The sequence below is a fragment of the Rhipicephalus microplus genome, chromosome X (genome assembly GCF_043290135.1).
Source record: "Rhipicephalus microplus isolate Deutch F79 chromosome X, USDA_Rmic, whole genome shotgun sequence".
NCBI classification, from domain to species: Eukaryota; Metazoa; Arthropoda; class Arachnida; order Ixodida; family Ixodidae; genus Rhipicephalus; species Rhipicephalus microplus.
The window spans coordinates 221,919,068-221,940,691 of NC_134710.1; the positions used below are offsets into that span (position 1 = coordinate 221,919,068).

Consider the following 21,624-nt stretch of genomic DNA (forward strand, 5'->3'; position numbering starts at 1 on the left):
AAATCCGAAAGACTTTAGATGAAGCGGCTATATATAGAACATCCGGGTAAATTGGGTGGATAAACGTGGGAACGCGAGTTACAATACTCTCCGGTTAGAACTTTCCAGCTGAACTGCTTGCTGCTGAGTCAGAATGTGTGACCCATGAGTTTTACAGCTAAGTAATGTAAGAATGCCCCATACATGAGCTCGACGCACGGGGTACCTTGCTTACTTGTCAAGAACATGTTTTGTAAAATGTAGTTTTTTTTTGCTTTATAGATCTCAGCTGTCAAAAATGCATGAGCGGTACTTCTCGGTGGTCACGAGTGAACTCCTGCCCCATCGCGGATAGAAGGTCTCATATAAATTGCGGCTAAGTTATCCACAGGTATGCCTTACAATCACCTAATCATCGTTTGTTAGGTCACCTTGGCATGTACTGAAGGTTGAAGACGCCTGCATCAAAATAAGTGTTTCATGTATTGTTTAAAGTTTACTAAGTCTATTGTTAAAACATTTTCCTCTATAACTCGAGGCTTCATCTTTCGCTCGATTTCACCGTTTTTATTGGCAATTTGCAATTATGTTTCCTCAAAAATTTGAAGACATAATGTTTTCAAGCATCGCGAATTAACATCGCCGATAGCATCGCGCGGATATGGCTGCGCGGGAAATACAAGAAGGAACACTGAGTACACGCAAGATACAAAAGAAAGCGGACAACATATTTAAGCAGAGGGACATTTATACAAGCGTTTCAGCCGACATCAAGGTGACAGGCCTGTGACTGAGGAATCGCAAGGTTTTGCGAGTGAATGCAAGACGCGACACACTTTATAGACACCTCTACTAGTGACAAACTTTGCACACACCAGCAGTGTAGCGAATATTCACTGCAAAGAACCTTTAATAGTTCTTTTTTTTTTTTTGCGGAGTACACGAAATTCATTAAGATGCTTGGCTGAAAAACAACGCAGTGATGACTGAATTTCATTGGTCAGACTGCAGGCAAGTGCTTTATTTAAAGGAGTGATTCCAGCAATTTGCAAGCAGGCATCAACGCAAGTGCGGGGACATTTTCTACGCAGCTCTTAGACAGGGTAGTCGACCACAACATGCGGTACCGCTTGAAAGTGAAAGAAACCTCCCTCTTGAGCCTGTCAACGTGAAAAGCAGGATGAGGCACTGCTGAAGGCTAGTGTTTTTGAAGTTTTTATTTTTCGACAGAACCTTGAAACCGTATGTAGTGACTGCTGACTTACTTAGCCAGGCACAAAATATAACTAAACGGAATGCCATCAAAGTAGTAAGGGTTTGCCATTGTTTCTACAGGTTCTGTTATGAAGTGGGAGGGCACACAAATTTTATCACTTGGGAATTTTATTCAGTTGCGCTTGCAGCTGTTGTATACATATTAAGGTAAGTCACATTTCACACAACATCAACTTAAATACACGAGACAACTATCACAGAACATGAGAAGGCTTCTTGCCTGCTGAATATACATATAAGAACTCAGCGTGACTTTGGGTGGCTGCTGTGCACATATGCTAGTGTCCAGTAGTTGCCCGGCATGAGGACATGGCTAGTTGTACTTGAAATTGGTCAAGACAATACCAGGTGCTCATCATCGATATAAATTGATTCTGGCATTTGAGCTATTGGATACAAGGTATCCAGCTAATTTCGCTGCACATACACGTTATCCGTACATGTTGTGTCATACAAACACGCCTTGTGTAATCAACCTTGAATCATTCAGCTGGTGATACACACTATTGATATGGCTGAAACATAACAGATTCCTCCAGAGGAGTGCCTGTGAAAACTGTGTAATGAATGAGTTTTAAGTTAGGAATACCTAACCGATCTTCAGATCTGGTGCAACCAAGATGCCCTACGCCAAGAGAAATTGAGTGAAACACAAAGAGGCAAAAATTGGATCGCTAATTGGCTACACCACCCAATACGGTTATAGTGGGCTGCTTTATTTCATTTGGCCTACTTTATCTACGCCTTAACGGTAAACACTACAGCGTTGATTTCCATACATCTACTGGGGCCTGAATCGGACGGTCACCGATGCGGGGCAGACAGTTCAGGCACAACATGGCTGCCGTCCAAGTTGCCCTCTCTTGGCATAATAATGGGAATGTTTCCACCTGCAGCTCCTATACCAACGAGGAGGTCTACATGAGCTGACCGACGTCCTCGAACTGCAGCATGAACTACCAATCACAAAGTTCCATACGACAGACGCGGAAGTTGACTTGTCGGAGCACGCCCACCCAAACGAGGAACAGAGGAGAGGGCCCACGGGTGGTCGAGGCCGGGGGCGGTCAGTAGCTGCGCGTGCCCGCGGTCAGGCCTCGGGTGCCGTCGCCTGTGCGCTCCATGCGTCGCTCCACCACACTCGTGGGCACCTCCTTGCGATCGTAGACCTGGCCGAGCCAGGCGAAGAAGTCAATGAACCACGTGGTCGTGTTTATTCTGCAACCGAGCTCGCTGGTGCGGTAGTCGTACGGGAATGTGTGATGATAGTTGTGGAAGCCTTCGCCGTGGGCGCCAACGATGGTCACCAGGTTTTGCCGCGGACTGATGTGCCTGTCGTACGGTCGGTTGCCCCACATGTGAGCTGCGCTGTTTACCAGCCAAGTCATGTTGAGGGTGAAGCAGTAGCGAGTCAAAGAGCAGACTACGTAGGCATTCCACAGCGTCTCGCCCCATAGCCACCATGGCAACAAAGCCGGGAGGACGAAGCAGATGAGAACCATCATAGGCAGGTAATACCTACGAAGAGACAGAAACACGCGCCATTAAGTAAAAAAAAGGCCACTAGCCATTGCAGAGCCTGGCGGGTTACGAAGCTTGACAAGGCAGTCTAAAAGCTAACGAGTGCCTGTGCGCACACCACCTATTAAATATGAAACTGGGGCCAGTACTAAAGAAAATAATGTTGAATGAGACATGAAAATGATTTGTAACTTTGTAGGATATTCACGCATGTTTAGAAATGTTTTGAAAGTTAATAAACAAAATTCACGCAAAAGAGAGGGCAATCGTACTTCTGGGTATATGATACTGTTGGCAACATACGTTGACAACCCAATAAGACATTACTGAAGCGTCTCCGTTAAAAAAAATACAAGATGACGAATATAGAATAGATCGAAATGATAAAACTAAGCGTAAGTGCATTTTATGAACCGTCGCTATGCCGTGTCTACAAATATTTTGCTGCAAAGAATCCCATGCTTCAACTTCATTATTGTCTTCATTGTATGAAACGTCCACTACACGATGAAGACCTCCCATAGCCATATCAAACTATAACCCTTTTCTCGTCCAATCGCTTCGTTTCCTCTCCTACTTTACTCATCTTATTCCCTCACCTCATCATGTGGTCCTTCCATTGCCACTAATCTTTTTGATGACTACAGCTAGTTCCTAGAGTGCGTGGGTCCCCTAGTACAGGGCCGCGCTGGCCTTTCCGGCTTGCTGGGCCTGATCGAGCGAGTAAAATGAGGTTTCTACTACTTTTTACCTCGTAACCGTAGTCGTTTACGACTTCAGAAGGCAGCGTGATTTCTATCGCAACGGTGGATTGACACAAGTCTTCATTAACAACTGGGTGCCACCCTAGACATGGGTCGCTCGACCGGTGACCCCAACGTCGCACGACACGTCGATCATGCGGAGCGTGGCAGAAGGCACGGGGTTATTTTCCTCTCGCAATTCAGCATACGCTGTGACATGGTCATCATAAGAGCTGTACCAAACCAGTAAACAAGATGTTAGTATACGGTTTTTCGTTTACAACTGAAAATGCGCGTTGGGAAGCACATTTCTTGAGCGAGATTATTTCTTTAGTTGTTGAAGGTGCTTCTGTATTCTGGACAGAGCTTCTCCTCTCTTCCTAAACTTTACCTGACTGCAGAATTTTAGCTACACCAGTTTGTACTTTAATCGAACAGCGAAACTCACGCTGGGGAAGTTACCATACTTTGGCTAAATTGTTTTTAAACTAACGTTTAGCGGTCCCCTCTAGGCGGTGACTCAAGCTGTTATATATGAAAGAACTTCATAACCGAGTCCCTATTCTATAATTTGCCTCGCACCGTCGTATGTGCAGTTGAAGAAGCACATCGACAAAGCTGCAAGGCTGAAAACTGCCTAGTTTTCTGAGTGGCATTTGAATTGCGCATACGCAAATAGCGAGCGTAAGTCTGTAAGCGTTCTGATTTGTAAAAAAGTGTTCCCATCACTGGCATGACAGGATAAAACCTTCTATAAACTCAATCACTATCAATCAACCAGATGGAGAGAAAGGCCGAGTAATGGAAAAGAGGATAACAAGGTTGCCCTCGATTCGCTACCCTGTACAAAAGAAGCGGAAGAAAAAATGCAGAAAGGAAGAATGAAAGAGAAAACTAGCACGCTCGAACCCAAAACAGCATTCATCGTGCATACCCAGCAGTCTATAGACAGCAAACTTTTACAGGGCAAGATTTGAGAGCGATCGTTTTGTAATAATTCCCAGAAGCTCGTTACCACAACCTTCACTTGTACCATTTGTTGTATCATAACCAATTTAAAGAAAACAATATTTTTGTTATGGTAATTGGTTTACCCTAGATAGGTCCTAAACGTTGACAGTATCTCTGTCTGCGTTGGTAGACCCGTAAGCCGTGCACCTGCTGCACATTTCTTGCATATGGGACACATCGGGGGTAAAAATCACAGTTTCACCGCAAGCGCGAACCAGTGAATGTGATAGCAACAAATTGTAATGTTATACAAAGTAAGGCTGGCAGCTAACTCTTTTAGATCCAGTTTCGCGTAACTCTATAAAACACCGCGGCAAAAGGGAGGGAGGGAGGATTTCGCAGCATCGTCGCGTTGGGAGCGCAGCACATAGAAGGGTATACGAGCCATCCGCTGATGCAAAGTTCACAGTTGCTGCTCCAGCGACACATACACCCGTCCCTTCTAGCGCGTTCAAGAACGGGAGAGGCGTTTCCTCTCCGTTTGACGGCAGGCCAGGCACGCGGGATGATGTTATCGCATCGCCCTCCGAGCGACGGAGATGTGCCAGCTCGTTTGATCGCTGCTCCAGCTGCGTTCGTGGCTCTCGTTCGCGCCATTGCACCCGCGGGTAGAACACACAATGTTCGAAGAGATGTTATCAATTTGGACTTCATACAGAACAAAACGGCGATGTGGATGGGGAAAAACCCGTCGAGAGTGTCTATATAAGCGTCACTGCAATAAAGAAAGAAAATTTGTGCACCTTTGCTGCACATACAGATTCTATAGCAGCACTTGGCACTGGCAAAGGTGGGCTATCGCAAATGAGTAAGGCTTGCATGAATAGTTTTTTTTTATTGTCACCGGCATTGCAAGGCCATTTAGTGCAATTCAGCAAATGTCTTTAAAAGCTGGTAAGTTAGCCTGCAGCTCAAATGCTTCGTGAAATTGACGTTTGAGACTCACGTGGACTGGACTCATTCATGTCCTGTAAGAGCTAATAGGGTAAACCCGAGTCGTAGAGCCCTGACCTGTATCCGCCAGTGTGCTTCATATAGTATATATGCTTAGATATACTCACTTCCTCTGGAAACGAACCACTGGGTCAGCCAACAAATCGCTCATGTCGATGTTCTTGCCCTTGGCGCGCACGTCTGGGTGCTTGCGAACCAGAAGCCAGCCAACGTGCGAGAAGAAGAAGCCTCGCGTTGCATCGTGGGGGTCAGCAGTTGTTTCGGAGTACTTATGGTGCATCCGGTGATCTCTCGCCCAATCATAGATATCGTTCTGCGATTGAAAAAGGAATCCAGTACAGAATTGGCTTCTTTAGCCCAACCAGCGAATTTTTTTAAAGCGAGGGTATCATCGCCTGTATACCGTTTGCTCAATTGCCATTGGTCGGTCGGTAGTCGTTCTCTAGTCTCCTACACCACGACGTAATAATATGTCAGTAAATAATAGTAAGTAATATATGTTTCGACAACTAATTTAGAGCCCTGAGCCTGCAGTACAGTTAATCCGTGCTCTACATCATAGGCACATGCCTTATTGGGCGTAATCGAACACCATATGAACAATGACCTCGGGCAAACAAGCGCGTTCAGATGCTTAGCGCGTCTTCTACAACTCTGATTGACTTACTGGAGAATTTCTTTCCTCCTGAATTTCAGCTCTTTGAGACGCCTGGTACCGTTTCAGAACCTGACAGCCTGTGCGCACAATATGGGGTAAAGAGGCCTAAAGCGCCGCTGGTGACGTCGCTGGCACCACAGCAGCGCGCCATTTTTTTTTAAGTGTGAATACACTTTATAAGCGACCCTAAACCATCCACCGCCGTCGGCGGCGTCCGCAGTCTTCTCTCTATCTTTAAAAGAAAGAGGACTTGGCGGGCCGCAGCGCGACGCTCTACCGAATAAGCCACGGACGCGACGCTGATATCGGTGTCAGTAACGCGCCTTATACCCCCCCCCCCCCCCTTCGCTCGCTCCTCCGCTCTCCTCGCTCGCTGCAGCTGCGCGCGCACCCCTCTCTCTCGCGCGCCCGCCTTCTCTCTCAGTCTCCCGTCGAGAGCGGGTCTTGAGGGGGAGTAAAGTTAAAATCCGTTGGCATTCGCCAGTGAGTTAACGTAAACTCCCCCATGTGATCAAATTGCGATTCCCAGGAACCATTACACCATAAAGGCACCATAGTGTGAGTAATAAATATAATAGTGCGAATTAATAAATACCCCTCATAGCATCTCCCCGTGTATTCGCGCTTAACCATGTTCACCCTCGGGGAAATGCTTGGGAGTTTTTTTTGTTTCTCATAGATGTAACCGGCGCTCGCGCTCAGACGCTGCGAACGTTACATCGGACCGGATAAGCTAGGCTTTAAACGTGACGGCTTAGCCAGCGTGCCTTGTACGCTATAACGTCACGCACGCAACTACTCGATTTCCAAGAGACATTTGTCCGCCTCGAAGCGCTTGCATTCAATGCCAGAAAACGCGGCCTGACATCGGAGACGGCTTTCATCAATTGCCACAACGCGTGCGTCAGTCATTCTCAGTCTCGTCGTCGAATGTGATTCTAAAAGTTTATTTGCATACAAATTTGCACATTAAACTGCAACATCCGTACGCGCGTTTCAAGGTTCGTTCTTATATCCAGAAGGGGCCTATAGAGCACACGATTGCAACAACGAAATTTTTACCCTGTGCGACAAAGCAGTACCTCGGCACATAATCAACTGTCGCGTATTTTCAGCGTGATTTCAGGCACGCGCCGACTGCACGTTCGATCAGGTGCTCATACATACGCCATTCACATATCCCACACAGGCTATCTTTCGAATAAGATTCGAGCAGATGCCGTTCACTCACCTGGAATGCCATGGTCTGTAAGATCATCATCATGATGCGGTACGGCAGTTTAGCTTTGTATGACTTGTGAGACCACAGGCGGTGGGAACCAGCTGTTACTCCGATGCCGGACAATGTGTACAGGATGTACGCTGGAACAAGTCGAGACCACGGAAGTTAGTGCTCACGTTGTTCTTTAATATGACTATTAGGGAAGCAAGCTTGATAGGCTTCGTGTGTTTATAATATGCGCCGCGGCAGTAGCCACACGTAGAAAAAATATACATAGAGAAAGACGCTTCCAGCAATGCAAAACTTGTCGAAACACATGAAAGCGTGTGACTTGACAAATATTACGGAAAATACATCCTGCATGCATTAAAGACACACACACTCACTGAGAAGAACAGCGACAGGATCAGCCGAGATATATAACGAAAAAAAAAAAGAAAACAGCGAAGACAATGGGTCAGACAACTTGGCTTGCGCCCACGTTTAGATCCTTGATTACAAAGCTGCCGAACCCACACTGAAGGTTATTATTTATTCATGGGGCCCAATATACTACAAAAAATGCTGCAGTGGAGCTCTCAAAGTGAACTTCGACCTCTCACATGGGAATATCCTAACGTGGCCCTGAATTATATTATACAAGTGCGACCACGTTATGACCCATTTCCCCCTGTAAGTTCGCTTTTCCCATTTTAATTGACGCTCTCTCGTCTCAAACAAGCAGGCCACTTTTACTAAATTTCACCTGCATGGTTCATCTTCGCACCACTTTTTTCTACGTCCACGTCGATCTTTTAGAATACGTGCAACAACACTGCTTTTGTGAACGTTGTGAGATTCACTCGAAGTTACGTAGCTTGATGTCTCCTACACTAGTCGCAAACAACATTAGATGGAGAGAAAGAAATACTGACAAATACTGTTAACAGGATTTCGAACCAACCAGGGGCAACCATTTTGGTTATGTTGTACATGACACGCACATGCACCCGCCAGCACTAACTGCAACCAACGTTACAAGAGTTGTTAAACTCCATTGTTATTCATGCTGGCTTCCACGGGACTATCCCGTATGTTGCACTGTGAGGACACCTTCGTTCCACGAACTGATACCGCAATCTACTGGAATGTTTTGGTTGAATAAAATCAGCCCGCTACGCAGCGCGATGCGTCCGCGACACCGTCTGCCACTTCCAAGGCTTCGAAAATCGAAATGCCCGCTATGACGCCGATGGCTATACGTAAGTAGCTGCCAGCGAGAAATCAACATAGGCTTTGGCACAAAATCGAATCCACCATTGTCGACACCAGTCGGCTTCTGTATTGCTTGGCGCGAATTAGGATCTAGGATGTTGTAGGCTGTCGTGCGAAATTTGCAGACATTTGCTCCGCCCGGTTTCCTCTTTGCTAATTATATTGAATTAATGTCTTTCTTGAAACAAAGTGCGGGCATGCTCGAACGGCCTAAACTCCGCACTGTCGGTAAGTGCCGTGAGTGTGCTAAAAACGGCTGTGCTCATAAAATCACGTCATTTGGAGCAATACTGTTTCGAAATGCGCAAAAAAAAAACGCTCGAACTGTGGCACTCGGTGCAGTATTTTATTCATATACAAACCCTTCTTTTATGCGTAGACCTTGACTATTTCAGTGCCCCCTCCGTGTTGAAACGTTTGCCATCTTCGACATATCGTAGCGGTGCGCTAGGGGGCGCCCAGACGCCACGCTGATCGGATGAAATGGCGCACTGATTAAATTCGGTGAAAATGTCATTTGTGAGTAATGTAAGCATAGTGCCAAGTAAGAATTTTTTTTCTGCAACTTCAGGCTCCTCACACAACATACTTCATAAGTAAACAACATACAATCCGTTCTAGCTATAGTGGAGCTTTGTTCCTATATCTTGAAACCAGTGGCCCTCTCACAGCCAAGTATACCGTTCAGTGGTGATAACCGATTTTCTCCTTTTGTGAAACCTGCAGTGGTCGCGTGCGTACATGTGCAGAGATAAATCCATTGAGGAAAAAAGGAATGGTCATTCTCCATTGTTCCACAATGAAAAGCGACGTCGTCAGCTGAGGCAGGAAGCTGTTTTGACATAAGAATTAAGTGCAGCCTTCGCACTACACTGCGCATGTTAGCTAAGGCGAGTCGTCTAAGCATATAACCGTGCATATGTATAGGACCAGTGATCAGGAACCGAGAGCAGGGTAATGTAATAAGTTGTCGCCTGACAGTAATAATTGTTGGGGCTCAACGTTCCGAAACCACCATATAATTATGAGAGACACCGTATAGTGCAGGGCTCCGGAAATTTAGACCACTCGGGGTTTTTAACGTGCACATAAATCTAAGTTTAACACGCACATAAGTCCAGGCCGAAGAAGTTGTGGCCTGGAATGCAGATTCTAAAAATCCGAAGGGGTGCTTTCTTTTTATTATCGCCATTCCACTTTACGCTACATGGCGATGCCCCAATAGCCTGCATTCCCCAACAAATGTATAGGCTAATTGCTCAGGCGAAGAAAGACCTGGACGTGACCGACGCCGTATCTCATCGCTACAAGTCAGTGTTTCTATTACGAAGCATCTCTAATCGTATCTCTCTGATTCCGGACAATACGTTGTTCTGTACAGATCCTCGCTTCGTCGGCTACACTGCTGGCCATGCGCGAAAATGCTTCCAATGAATAAGCTCCACGTCCTCGCGTCATATCTGATTGAATACACGTAACGCAGCTGCAAGACTCAAGCGGACGTTCGGAGAGCCGGCCTGAATGCGATTCTCAGCCAGTCCGACACGAAGCTAGGCGTCGTATCATTGATAAACTCTCGAACCTTCGGAGGTCGTCTCAAGGACAGCTTTTCAAGGTTGAAGGTCTGACATAATTCTGTGCCGGCGATGGCCCAGATCAGATAAGGCGGTTTCGCAGCCAACGGAGATCTTAATCGACACATAAGATGCAGTTATATCTCTGGCGGTAAAGCCCTTCGCGGGACTTCCCAGCCCTAGTGCCACGACACTCCGGTATAACAGAGCAAGGTCTCAGAAGCGAGAAAAAGAGGTAGCGTTCAAGGGACAGAAGTTACACTCGGGAAGGACTGTAGCCTCCAGCACGAGCAGCTTCCATATTTGGAGCTTATCATTGATCGTTCTTTCCCCTGCTGTTACAAAGATAAGCAAAAAATTCGATCTAACGCTGCTGAATTGCCGCGAAGCAACGCAGCACCCGGCGCAAGGCACATAACCGGACTTTATGAAATCGCCAAAGGAGAAAATTGTCGATCCACCAGTTAAGAGTGACGATCTTCTTGCACAAGGCACGTGGTTTGTTATTTGGAACGTTAAATCGCCTCCATAAAAATAATATTAATTTACCCAGTGCAGCTGTCGGTAGCTTACGACATGCTTCACGACGGTGTCAATGCTCTCCTTCGGAACGGTCATCAAATCGAGGGCTTGCGGAGACATCGGCCCAAGGAGGAAATGTACGTGCTGCTCTGCAGGTGGCGATGCCCCCGCTCAGTGATCGATCTGTTCTCTTCCTGTTAGGCGACGTTATCATCATCGTAAATACCAAGTGGAAACGTCGCTCAATTAACTACAACCACCGCGACAGCTGAGATATAGTGTCGGTCTGACAATGGCTACGAGTTCAATGCACCGCAGCATAGTATACTTTATATACCGCTTATGTTTAGCTTCAGTTTTGCGAACTTAAAAAAAAAAGAAATTTGACCTGTTAAATTTCAAGTATTTTCCTCTTTTTTTCACTGCATTACCGGTGTGCTCGTTCACGTATCTGAATTCCATACCGGTCGCATTTCAGTGGAGCTGAAATGCTAGATGTCCATGGATTTCAGCGCACAAGTGGTCAAAATTATCCTGGACCCTCCCCTACAGCGTCTCTCATAGCCGGAGCAGATTAGTCTCTGGTGGCATGCGAGTCAGGTGGGACACCGAATCCCATTAACCACAAACCAATCAACCACATCCGCATTAAAACTAGTCTATCAGCTTCACGTCGTGTACAATACCTGTATAGACATTTCTCATCCACGCATTGAAGTTTCGTATGTCCGGAAGAGGAAAGATATGATACCTTATTCCAAAGTGCTTGTTAAAATGTTGATACATTTTTTTTGCTATCTCATGTACGCACAAGCACAGGTATTTGATTTTCAGAAGATAGGATACTCAGCTTATGGCATATAGACAGGCTTTTGGAAAACAAAACGTAGTAAATCCCAAGCACATTTCTCGGCTCATGCAAACTTGCCTTTCAACGTAACCATCTGTTGCCTCCGAGCCAATCGATGATCAGGGTTTCGTAAGGCCTACGCTCACTCATTCATCTTTTTTTAACAATGAATTGGGGATGTTTTATATACACGTATATATCTACAACAAGCATTACAAAGACAGTGTGTTAAAAATTCACGGTACTTCCAATCTGTGTACATCATTAAGTAATAAACTCTTGGCATGTCACTGGGCACAGTTCACAGAGCTGTGCTATCAGTTTACACCGCGTTGCATTGTTTTTTTATTCAATTGCGTGTATTTATTTCTGATATTCGAGATGTTTGTGAAGGAAAAATGTGGCCTACGTGCAAATAAAATTAGTGGCCTAGTTAAAAAGATATAATACGAAAGAATGGTAGATATAATTTTTCCTCTTTGTGTTGGGCGCCAGTTTAGGGAGCGCATACTTTGCAAGTCAGCAAACGCACTGAAAGCGCCTTCGCGCGACAACACACACACACACACACACACAAAAGCGAATGTGTAATCCCACCGGGACGACTATGGTATGACGAAAACTATCGGTCCTTCGGGGCGTGTACAGCAGTCGGATGCGATATATTGTTCAGGGCCTTAAAAAACTTTATATATATGTTGTGAAGAACACTTTCCCAAAGACCCACGACACGATTTCACTTAAACTGCACATTAGTGAGATGATGGCTTCAACTAAAGCGGAACAACTCAATCTATTGCGCTTTAAACAATATGTCAGTCGCTGTTAGAAAAGTTACACTGCCCGTTTTTTTTTTGGGGGGGGGGGGGGTTGGTAGTGATTTTATTGATGCCAATGTGATAGGTCCAAATTATTATTATTTTGTAATAAAGCTGACATTTTTAAATGCAATTACGAGACTAAATGTCTCCAAGTGCAACACATTTTGTGTGGGCAGGTTCAGTGGTTTTGAGGTTCCCGCATTTCGCACTTACTTGAACGCGTAAACTAATACGGCTGTAACACGGCGTACCATCGGTCGCGATGGAGCAAGATAGCATTGATTTTTCTTGACGGCGATGGGCTTCCAAGGAACAGTCAGGTACGCAAAGAAGCCCATCACTTTGGAGAAATTCACTCGCCATTAATCCCGTCGCGACCGAAGAGAGATTAACAACTAGAATAGAGAGAAGGTTGCACGCTCTGACCCTCGCTCAGCGAAAATGCGCATTGTAGCTTCTGTGTCAGAGATGGTGCAGAAGAATAGCGACCTTCGAGAGCAGTTAAAAAGATCCCGAAACGAACGTTCAAAACGAAAGCTCACGCTTTGAAAAGCTGCGCATCATAGGAGCTACTCGCAAGAACAAGAAAATTCTTATGCTTAGGAGAAAGCAAAAACAAAATGTCTCGATATTTTTATTGCGTTTATATAACTCGCCATTGAGACGTCCGAAAGCTTTGAGCGAGCATGTTCCGCCTTAGAAACAGAATTAACGTACATGCGTGAGCAAGTTGGTTATTGCTGCACGAGGAGCTACATACAACAGAATAGAAGCAGGCGACACACAATGGCACTGCACACTTTTTTTTTTTGTCTCGCTGTTGCGTTCACATTAAGGCTCCGCTTTTCGCCGCCCCATACTAGCAAAACATTTTCTCAGAGAGCTGTATATCGACGGGTCACTTTAACACCCACATTCGTACATGTGACAAGCGAAATTATCCCGTTCCAGAAAGTGCGGATGCTAAGAAAGCCAAAATAAAGCACACTGAGCTGGCTCGTGATGCGGCGTGGCCAGAAAATCGCTGCACCACGCGCCAAGGTAGATTGAATGATGCGCGCAGAGGGCCTTACCGGCGAGCACGGTCTTCCATTGGACGACGAAGAAGATCAAGTAGAAGCCGTAGATGGAGATCAGGTGCAGGCTACCCATGAGGATCACATTGCGCCATACAATCTCCATCTTGTGCGGCTTGGGGGCCGGTACCTCCTGCGTCACGGTCTCCGTCACTGTCGACATGGCCCGCTTCTGCGTGCGTTAAAAACGGCAAGTCTTCAGTTTAGCAGCGCGACGTCGAGGGGACGCGAGATGGCACTTGAAGACCCATAATCCGCTTGCACGACTTAGAGCGGTCAAGGCACATGTCCGGCGAGTTACATTCCCTCTGTAACAGTGGGTTGCACGACAAAAAAAAAAAAAAAAAAAATCTGAGTCCAGAGTTTGAGTGCTGAAAGGTGATGTGTTCAGCTGCGAGCCCATCTATTCGTCTGTATCTACAAATACATATTGAACGGAATAGCGGCAACGGCTAAGCGCCGAAAAAGAGAAATGACGCGCGGAAATAACTCTGATAATTTTTACGAAGGCTGCTCCGCATGATTTGGCCGTTCTGCGGAAAAGCCCACGTGCTGACTTCAGCAAGAGGAACAGCTGTGCATGAGATGCTGCAGCTCGCTAAGTAAAACGATTTGCAACGACGTTGGTGTCCAAAAGGGACTTAAAATGAGAAAATGAGATCTAAGATGATTCCGCCAGTGGCCTCAGTACACAAATAAAAATCAGATTAAAACTTCGCACATAATCATCTAGAAGGACGCGAAGTTAGCAGCCTGAGTTGCATCACCCCAACTCACGGAAAGTAGAAATGCGAGGCTTTTTGAATCGAAAGAACTCGCAATTCGTGATATCAGCAAAAAAAAAAAAGGAAAAACTATGAAGGCTTCGTTCGTCCGAATAATACTATGCTCTATCTTAGACACCAAGGATGGGGAGAAAAAAAAACTGTCTGGCCAGTCCGAGAGGGGAAGTTGCACCGGCGCATTCATCGAAATTTGCCCCGTCGTTCAAAGCTGCCGGTCTCATACCGGCACGTCCCCTTCAGTCGAACGCAAAGAAGGGAACACTCGCCTGTGGTTAATCCAGCCACGCAGAGTATCCAATGTGACGGCTGCCAACGTGCTGCCACCGCAGTTATAAGAGGAGACGTGCGCGCTGCTGGCGGGAATCCAGAGAGCGAGCGGATAAAATCACGCGTTCACAGACGACAGCCTGTGCCGGCTGGAGGAAGCTGCTGGTCACGTGGCCAACGTGGCTTCGTTGCTCGGTCCTATGATTGGCTGTGGCGCGCCGGAAGCAACGTGGCCTTCTCTCACCATCTCCTGACGTGCAACGGGCGGGAACAGCCACGAGCGAGCACGCCGTTGATGCCGTCGAGCAGACGAAGCCAACCGGCGGCTGTTGGCCGTGCGGTGCACAAAATATACACGACAACCCGTGCTTTATGGGTGACCGAGTGAAGCTGGGCTTCCAAACACATGCAGAACCAAGTTAGTGTTCGACACAGCTTGTCGTTCACACACCAGCGCGGACAAGAAGCCGCTACAAACACCGGCTGGCAGTAAAGGGTGGCGTGACGCCCGTGGCGTGAGCAGATCAGATGATGCGCTCCTTCTCGCCCCTTTGGGACGCGGTCGCTTTCTCTGCGCTTCGCTCCTCCGGGCTCCGAGGGGAAGGTAGGCAAGGAGGCAACTACGGGCGCGCACTTTCAAAAAGGATGGTAGGAAGTACTCGCATACGTGCTACAATAAGCGCTCGCAGAAGCACCTACTTATTTATTGCCTTCGAACACCGGAGCTTGGCAAATCTCGAGGGTCTGTTGCATTCAGGATATTCGTGGCTGCCATCAATATACAGCGATGGTCTTTAGCCGCCGTCCTTATCGTGGTTTTTGCTTTACGCGCAGAAGCACCAAGCACTGATAAAAGATTTCATTTTTATGTTCATTTTTCATAGGTAGCTGCGAGCTGAATGTGCTGAACGGAAAGCTGCAGAGAGACATGTGTTTCACTTTGACCTATTCTCGCATATCATACATTTGCTACCTGGAGCTGTGAAATGCTGGGAAACATGTTCATTGGACGGCGGGCACACAACGACCTCACGAGTTGGGGCGGTGAATGAAGGGTGGAGGTACAATCACCAAATCCTTAACTATTTTGTGCATCAGCAATTGTTCAATGTGTCAGCGCTCCATAATGGAACAAAGTTCCGGAAAATCGTTTTGTGCGGAGGCGGTATGTTGACATGCATTTGCCCTCACCCTTTTTGGAACTTATGTCAGTCAGGGTGACGGTACTCAGATTTTGGTGACTATATGTTCTAGAAACAAAACCAATACTTGCACAGATATACAAAAAAGAGAATGATAATTCTCTTTTTTGTATATACAAAAAAAGAGAACGAGATATATAAAGAGAGAGAGTGAGATAGTGATACGTATACTGTGAAAGGGTAGAAACATTTAAAAAATGCGCTAGTGGTGCCTAAATGCTAAAACAGGTCCAACTGTCTAGCATATATATATATATATATATATATATATATATATATATATATATATATATATATATATATATATATATATATATATATATATATATATATATATATATATATATATATATATATATATATATATATATATATATAATTCATTGAAAGGTAGAAAAACGTGGCAAAGCTTCGGGTGAATACTCTGATTATCTTTTTAACGTCTTAAAAGGAAGTGATCACCTGGCTATAGGTTATTACTTGAGGTGGCCAACGACCGACGGACTTGTATGAGTGGTGCTAGCAGGGGCGTAACCAACCAAAAGAGGGTTGGATGCGAAGGTTCAAACACCTTCCCCCGGAACTTCTCAATTTTGCATGCGTATATTAACACACACACATACAAACGCACGTAAGAACATATATAACGTAAAATACGACCCCCCCCCCCCCCCCCCTATAAAAACTCTAGCTACGCCCCTTGGCGCTAGGAGGAATTTTCCCATGAAGCGCTCTTTGATGGTGTCTATGTTATTTGCGGTAAATGAAACTTTACTATATTAGATGTAGAGCTTTGGCATTTTAACAGTAGCCGAGTTCTTAAGTATTGGCGGTGTTAGGAGCTCTGAAAGAAAAAAAAGGGTGATTTATGAGGTCAGTTACTAAGGAATAGAGTACCCAGAACTACTCGGGTGAAACGGGCTAGCGAAGGAAGAAAATGCGAATGGAAAGACCAGAAACGCCGTGGATCATCGGGAGGAAACGTGCTAGGGAAGTCATATCAATCTCTTAGACAGTATAGACTGCTATAGTGAACTCTTGTTGGCTGTAAATACCGCTGCCTACCGGTTTCACATTGGAAGAATCGACAATTTCCTTGTGGTTGTGAAATGCGTAATGTCTAGAAATAATAAAAAAAGGTGTCTTCAGGGGAGTACATCTCAGGAAGTCTGGAGAGGCACATTGCCTCAGGGACTGAAAAAAAAAAAATAGTCTCGCTTGTACACTGTGGTGATATTCTTCGAAGGCAGGGTCACCGGCCGTATGACTCATGACGTCACTTTGTAGAGCACACCCGTTAATACAGGCTTGTGTGTGTCTGCCTATGAGAAGGAAACGCCGTGGACTTCTACATTTGCATGAGCCTTTAAGAGCTCCGCTACTCCGCTAACCATGTCGCTCAACTGGGACGAGCCACGAAGTGTGTAACACAACTGTGAAAATAATTTTTCTTTGCACATAGCATATTGACGATGGAAGAAAACTTGCAAATAGGCCGCACTGATAATAAACTAAGTGATCTGCAAAAAAAAAAAAAATTTAGACAACGTCGTAACTATTTAACTCGGAGCACAAATGTAACATTTCCTGAGTGAAAGCCAGTTAGCGCTCGTCGTAGCGATATAGCGTCCTCCCGCAACCTCGCAGACAGTCGGAGTGGCACTTATATTTTGCTGCTTTTTGCAAAAAATAAAAAAAAAACGACCTTGCTCATTGTTGAACAAAGATAAGCGGAACGTCCGTGGGCTTTGAGCAAGGGTAGATATCCAAACTAACGCTCTCCCCGTTCCTCCTACTGAGTGGACACGCCTAGAACACCTACGTGGCTTTCTCCCGTTCGGAAGGTATGTTCGTAGTAATTTATCGAATCATCATTCCACCGATAGTTGTTACATGGTTTTTTAATTGCTATACTTTTGAAACATATACTGACACCCCACACTCCAGATATGATGCAAAAATAAGGTATAACTAACCTGCACTTTCCGCCAGTGTGCTGAAACAGCAGCAACAAAAAAAAAAAGTGTACTTATCTCCCAATAAAGGCAGGCGTGTGAGGCTCAACTTTGATAAGGCGTGCTAGTTGCTCTGAAAGGCGTCGGTCGTTTGAAGCGAGGTTTGACAGGGTTCAAGAGGCTGGAGCTACTGTATAAAGGTAGCATATACAATATCTCTACAACAAGCCATCCTGCAGCAATCTGTTTTCTCTTTTTAATTTAGCTAACATTCCCTTAAAAAAAAAGGATGCCCCTCTACTAACTTCACATCCAGAAGACATTGATGTTCTTTTTACTGTATTAATTAAAAAAAGAAAGAAAGGTGAGCCATACATTGTATGGTCGTTATAAAGCTGAAGCTATAGTTGATCGAAATTATTCTACTTTATTTTTATTTAATTTTTCTTGTAGACAAGCTTTCCTATCCAAATTGAGACTTCAAAGGGGACATGGGAGAGCGCAATAATTAAGCTAGTAGACTTGTAAGGCACCGTTTGAAAACTCATTTTGTATTTACTTGTCGAGAGGGGCTTTTCGTTACAGATATAATAATAATAATAATAATAATAATAATAATAATAATAATAATAATAATAATAATAATAATAATAATAATAATAATAATAATAATAATAATAATAATATAACATAATGGCTAAGCTTCCCGTTTAAATTTTTTGTAACGAAAACGCGAAAAAGACGTCTCAGCGTGACAGCGTGAGTCACAAAGTGTTTTCCCGCTTTTTGGGACAGTTCTGCCAAAGCGCAGGAAAAATTTTCCAAAATGGGCCATTTTGAGTTTTAATTTCTTTAGAACACACCGAATCATTTAGTTTACTGATAAGGAATCAGCTACATACGAGTAGACTCTGTCGAAATCCAGGACTTTCCGACGAGCTGGTAGAGCATTTTCAGGGTGACCTTGTCGTCCATTTTAAGTCACTTTTTGTGCTTCCTTTACAGGTTTGCAGGGCCTATTCTTGATGGGAGCGTGGATATTTTGCGAGTGGAAGATCGTAATTAGATAATACAGGCCTGACCATACAGCGCCAGTCTAATTTTACATATGTTCGGGGAGAATTAACCACTGCAGCTCAACGACAGGGTGCTATAGGGCCGTGAATAAACGAGATGGGTCCCTCTCTCCTGGTCTCACTCACAAGTCTTTCATAATGCCAGTCGGTGTGCTGTAGGAAATGAATCTATTGAAAGCCTGATTGCGGGGCCTTTCGGAGGGCGTTGCCTTCGAGGCTTTCGCAGAGAGACCTGCAGCATCCTTTACACTTGGTTTAATAGCTTCAATTGGCACCGCTTGTAGGACGCTGTCGGCGCGAGTATATATGCGGCGTTTTAACAGGCGTCCGTTGCTCCCTCGAAAATACATCGGCCGACTGAATCTACGAGTAGAGTGTCCAGAATATACTTCCTACGAGTATGGGTTACAGTTGGTTAAGACATAGTTTCGTCTGCTGCGCTGGCTTCCACTCGAGAGACAAGTTGTTCGTCGATTCCTGCTTTTGTGTCGAGCTGTTATTCGCGCGCTCGCTAGCAGAGTATCAACCGAATGCATTCGAGGACTTTGGACAGATTACATTAGAGAGAAGACAGGTCACTCTAGAGATGGGGTAACTGCCTCCTACACTTTATCGGGGTCTGACGTGTGCTGTCGTAATGCACGCGTTGTTGGATAGGACCCAGACTGGTGAAAATCACGCGTCCAGAAGAAAAAGGAGAGAGAAAGAGAGGTGGTAAATTGACAGTGGAACATAATAGCTTATTTGCTAGCTGAAGACAGGGCGGCCGTCGTACGGCGCCAGCTGCGCTCCTCGCGAAAAGCGCCGCGAGCGGCGGCAGGGTCGGCACTGCCATGGGAAGCAGACGACAGGCTCTGCTACTTTCGGCATATCATTTGTAGCGTAGCAGTGGTGTTCCTTTTTGCATATTCCGAAGCTTTGCGCCGTTGCGTTTCTCACCCAAGGCAAAAAGAAGGGGCAGTGACAGCGTATTTTCGAAGAATGCACGAAGCATTCGACCGTTGAACATGCGTTCAGATACCGGGACCCGTTGTCGGGCTTCCGGGAGACTCCCACGCAGTTGGTTGCGGTCGTGACAGCGTTTAATGTTCGCCAAGTCACCTAGAAAGAACGACACGCGTCCCTCCCATGTCTTCACACCGAGGAGCGCCGTTGGAACATCCAGAGACTCAGGTTCTTTGCGTGGTGCTGTGCTTTTAGACGTTTCTTTACATTCGGAAACGGACCAGAAGGGGCATGATACCTCCTCCATTCCTGGACTGCAAATTAGACAAGCCCGACTGGCGAAGTACTGTAAAATAATATAAACATCTTTGCGTTTTAACTGCAGAACTTGCTGTTCCACTCTCTTAGCGAGTCCCGACAGCGCCCGTGTTGGTGCCAGTTAATTGCGCTACGGATTCCAAGGATTGACTAGCTGGCGTACAAGACCTCGTGTGCTGCCCTACGAAAGGGTTACCACTCACGTGAAGCAGGCCATGTGCGTGAAATAGCGGAATATAAAAGTGACGACGAGTGCCTATTCAGATGAAGCTGAATGCGACAAACTGCGATGTAATAGCACGATTTCTATTTCTATTTGAAATGTGAAGCATTCATTAGCGTACCAAGACACTTTGAGTGTTTCTATCTGCCTGTCTATCTATATAGACGAGGATGTCAGTATATGTGTTCTCGAGGTCATCTGCTTAAGATAATTGGCATTAATAAATAGCAGCATAGGTGGTTACGAGAGTATGACAAAAATACTACCTAGTGGTTACAGGAGTAGCGCAAAAATCTTGGCGTGCACGTCATAAAACTTTTGCCTACAGCCACGTGGGACACATACACGGGCTTCGAGATGCGTGTCTGAGCCACATGTGATTCACAGTTCATATCTATCTATAAGCGGTTACATACACTGATAACTTAAACGGGTGCGGTTCAATAAAATGTGGCATCAGTCGTGATGACTCCTGGTATATGCGAAGTATTGAAATCAAAACACCAGAAGGTACCAAACGCAGGCATTCTTAGTGGCAATCGATTGTTCTACAAAATAGCCAAGCCAGGTTTTCAAACTTCTTTCGAAAAGACCCTATGTAAAAAAAAAAAAAAATGTCGGTGCAACTAACGCCTGTAGTAGTTTCAGTGTTGGCTTTTTAAAAGCACTTTGACTTCGGCGAGTTGGTACATAATTGAATAGGCTTCAGCGTGACTTAGACGAATACCATAGGAGACACACAGAACACAGACTTTCTAATTCTTTCTAAGACTGGCTTTCTAATTTTATGACAAGGTAATGAACATTACTTAGGTACACCTAATGCTATGACACAGACGCCAGGTCGGTTAAATTCCAATTTTGGTTGCAGTACGTGTTGGCTGTGCTTTCGTAATCGTCAAATAGGCATTACATAGATGTGCTTTGATGACTCAGCAAGCTGTTATCAGGCATTGTTCGACCAAGGAGCAACAATATGACGAATGCCACGTACGATGTTCACAGCATCGCACGCGAAATGTGAAGCGCACCGCAGCGTTCGCTTTCATTTGAATAAAAATGATGTCTCCTCCTGACATTACGTCCGACCGTAAGTTATAGCTCTTGAAACATCAATGCAGTCGGCAGGGCTGGCAAGCCCACTACAGAATGTCCACACAACATCTCCATTTAGAAAAACACGTTCATGCACTTCGTTACGCTTGGCACAAAGCTAAAAAGAAATGCAGCATAGACTCGATGGCTGTTCCGCATAAAACCAATTCACAATGTGTGTGGCAAAACCGATCCAGAATGCGCGTGGGATCTGCCGAATTCTTCTTTATGCTTTGTTATTGTGTCCACACGTTAACATTGTCCCCTAACATTGACAAAAGAGAGCATAGATCCCGCC

General features: G+C 45.4%; 1 protein-coding gene across 1 annotated transcript; it reads right to left on the reverse strand.

Moving 5' to 3' along the window:
• Positions 1 to 1,920: 1,920 nt before the first annotated feature.
• On the reverse strand, positions 1,921 to 14,651 carry LOC119187539 (stearoyl-CoA desaturase 5). Its single transcript, XM_037435680.2, has 5 exons — positions 14,512 to 14,651; positions 13,458 to 13,632; positions 7,373 to 7,503; positions 5,591 to 5,796; positions 1,921 to 2,772 (listed from the first exon to the last, which is right to left on the reverse strand). The coding sequence occupies exons 2-5, from the start codon at positions 13,621 to 13,623 to the stop codon at positions 2,322 to 2,324; spliced, it is 954 nt and encodes a 317-aa protein (XP_037291577.1). The 5' UTR covers positions 13,624 to 13,632; positions 14,512 to 14,651; the 3' UTR covers positions 1,921 to 2,321.
• Positions 14,652 to 21,624: the final 6,973 nt, after the last annotated feature.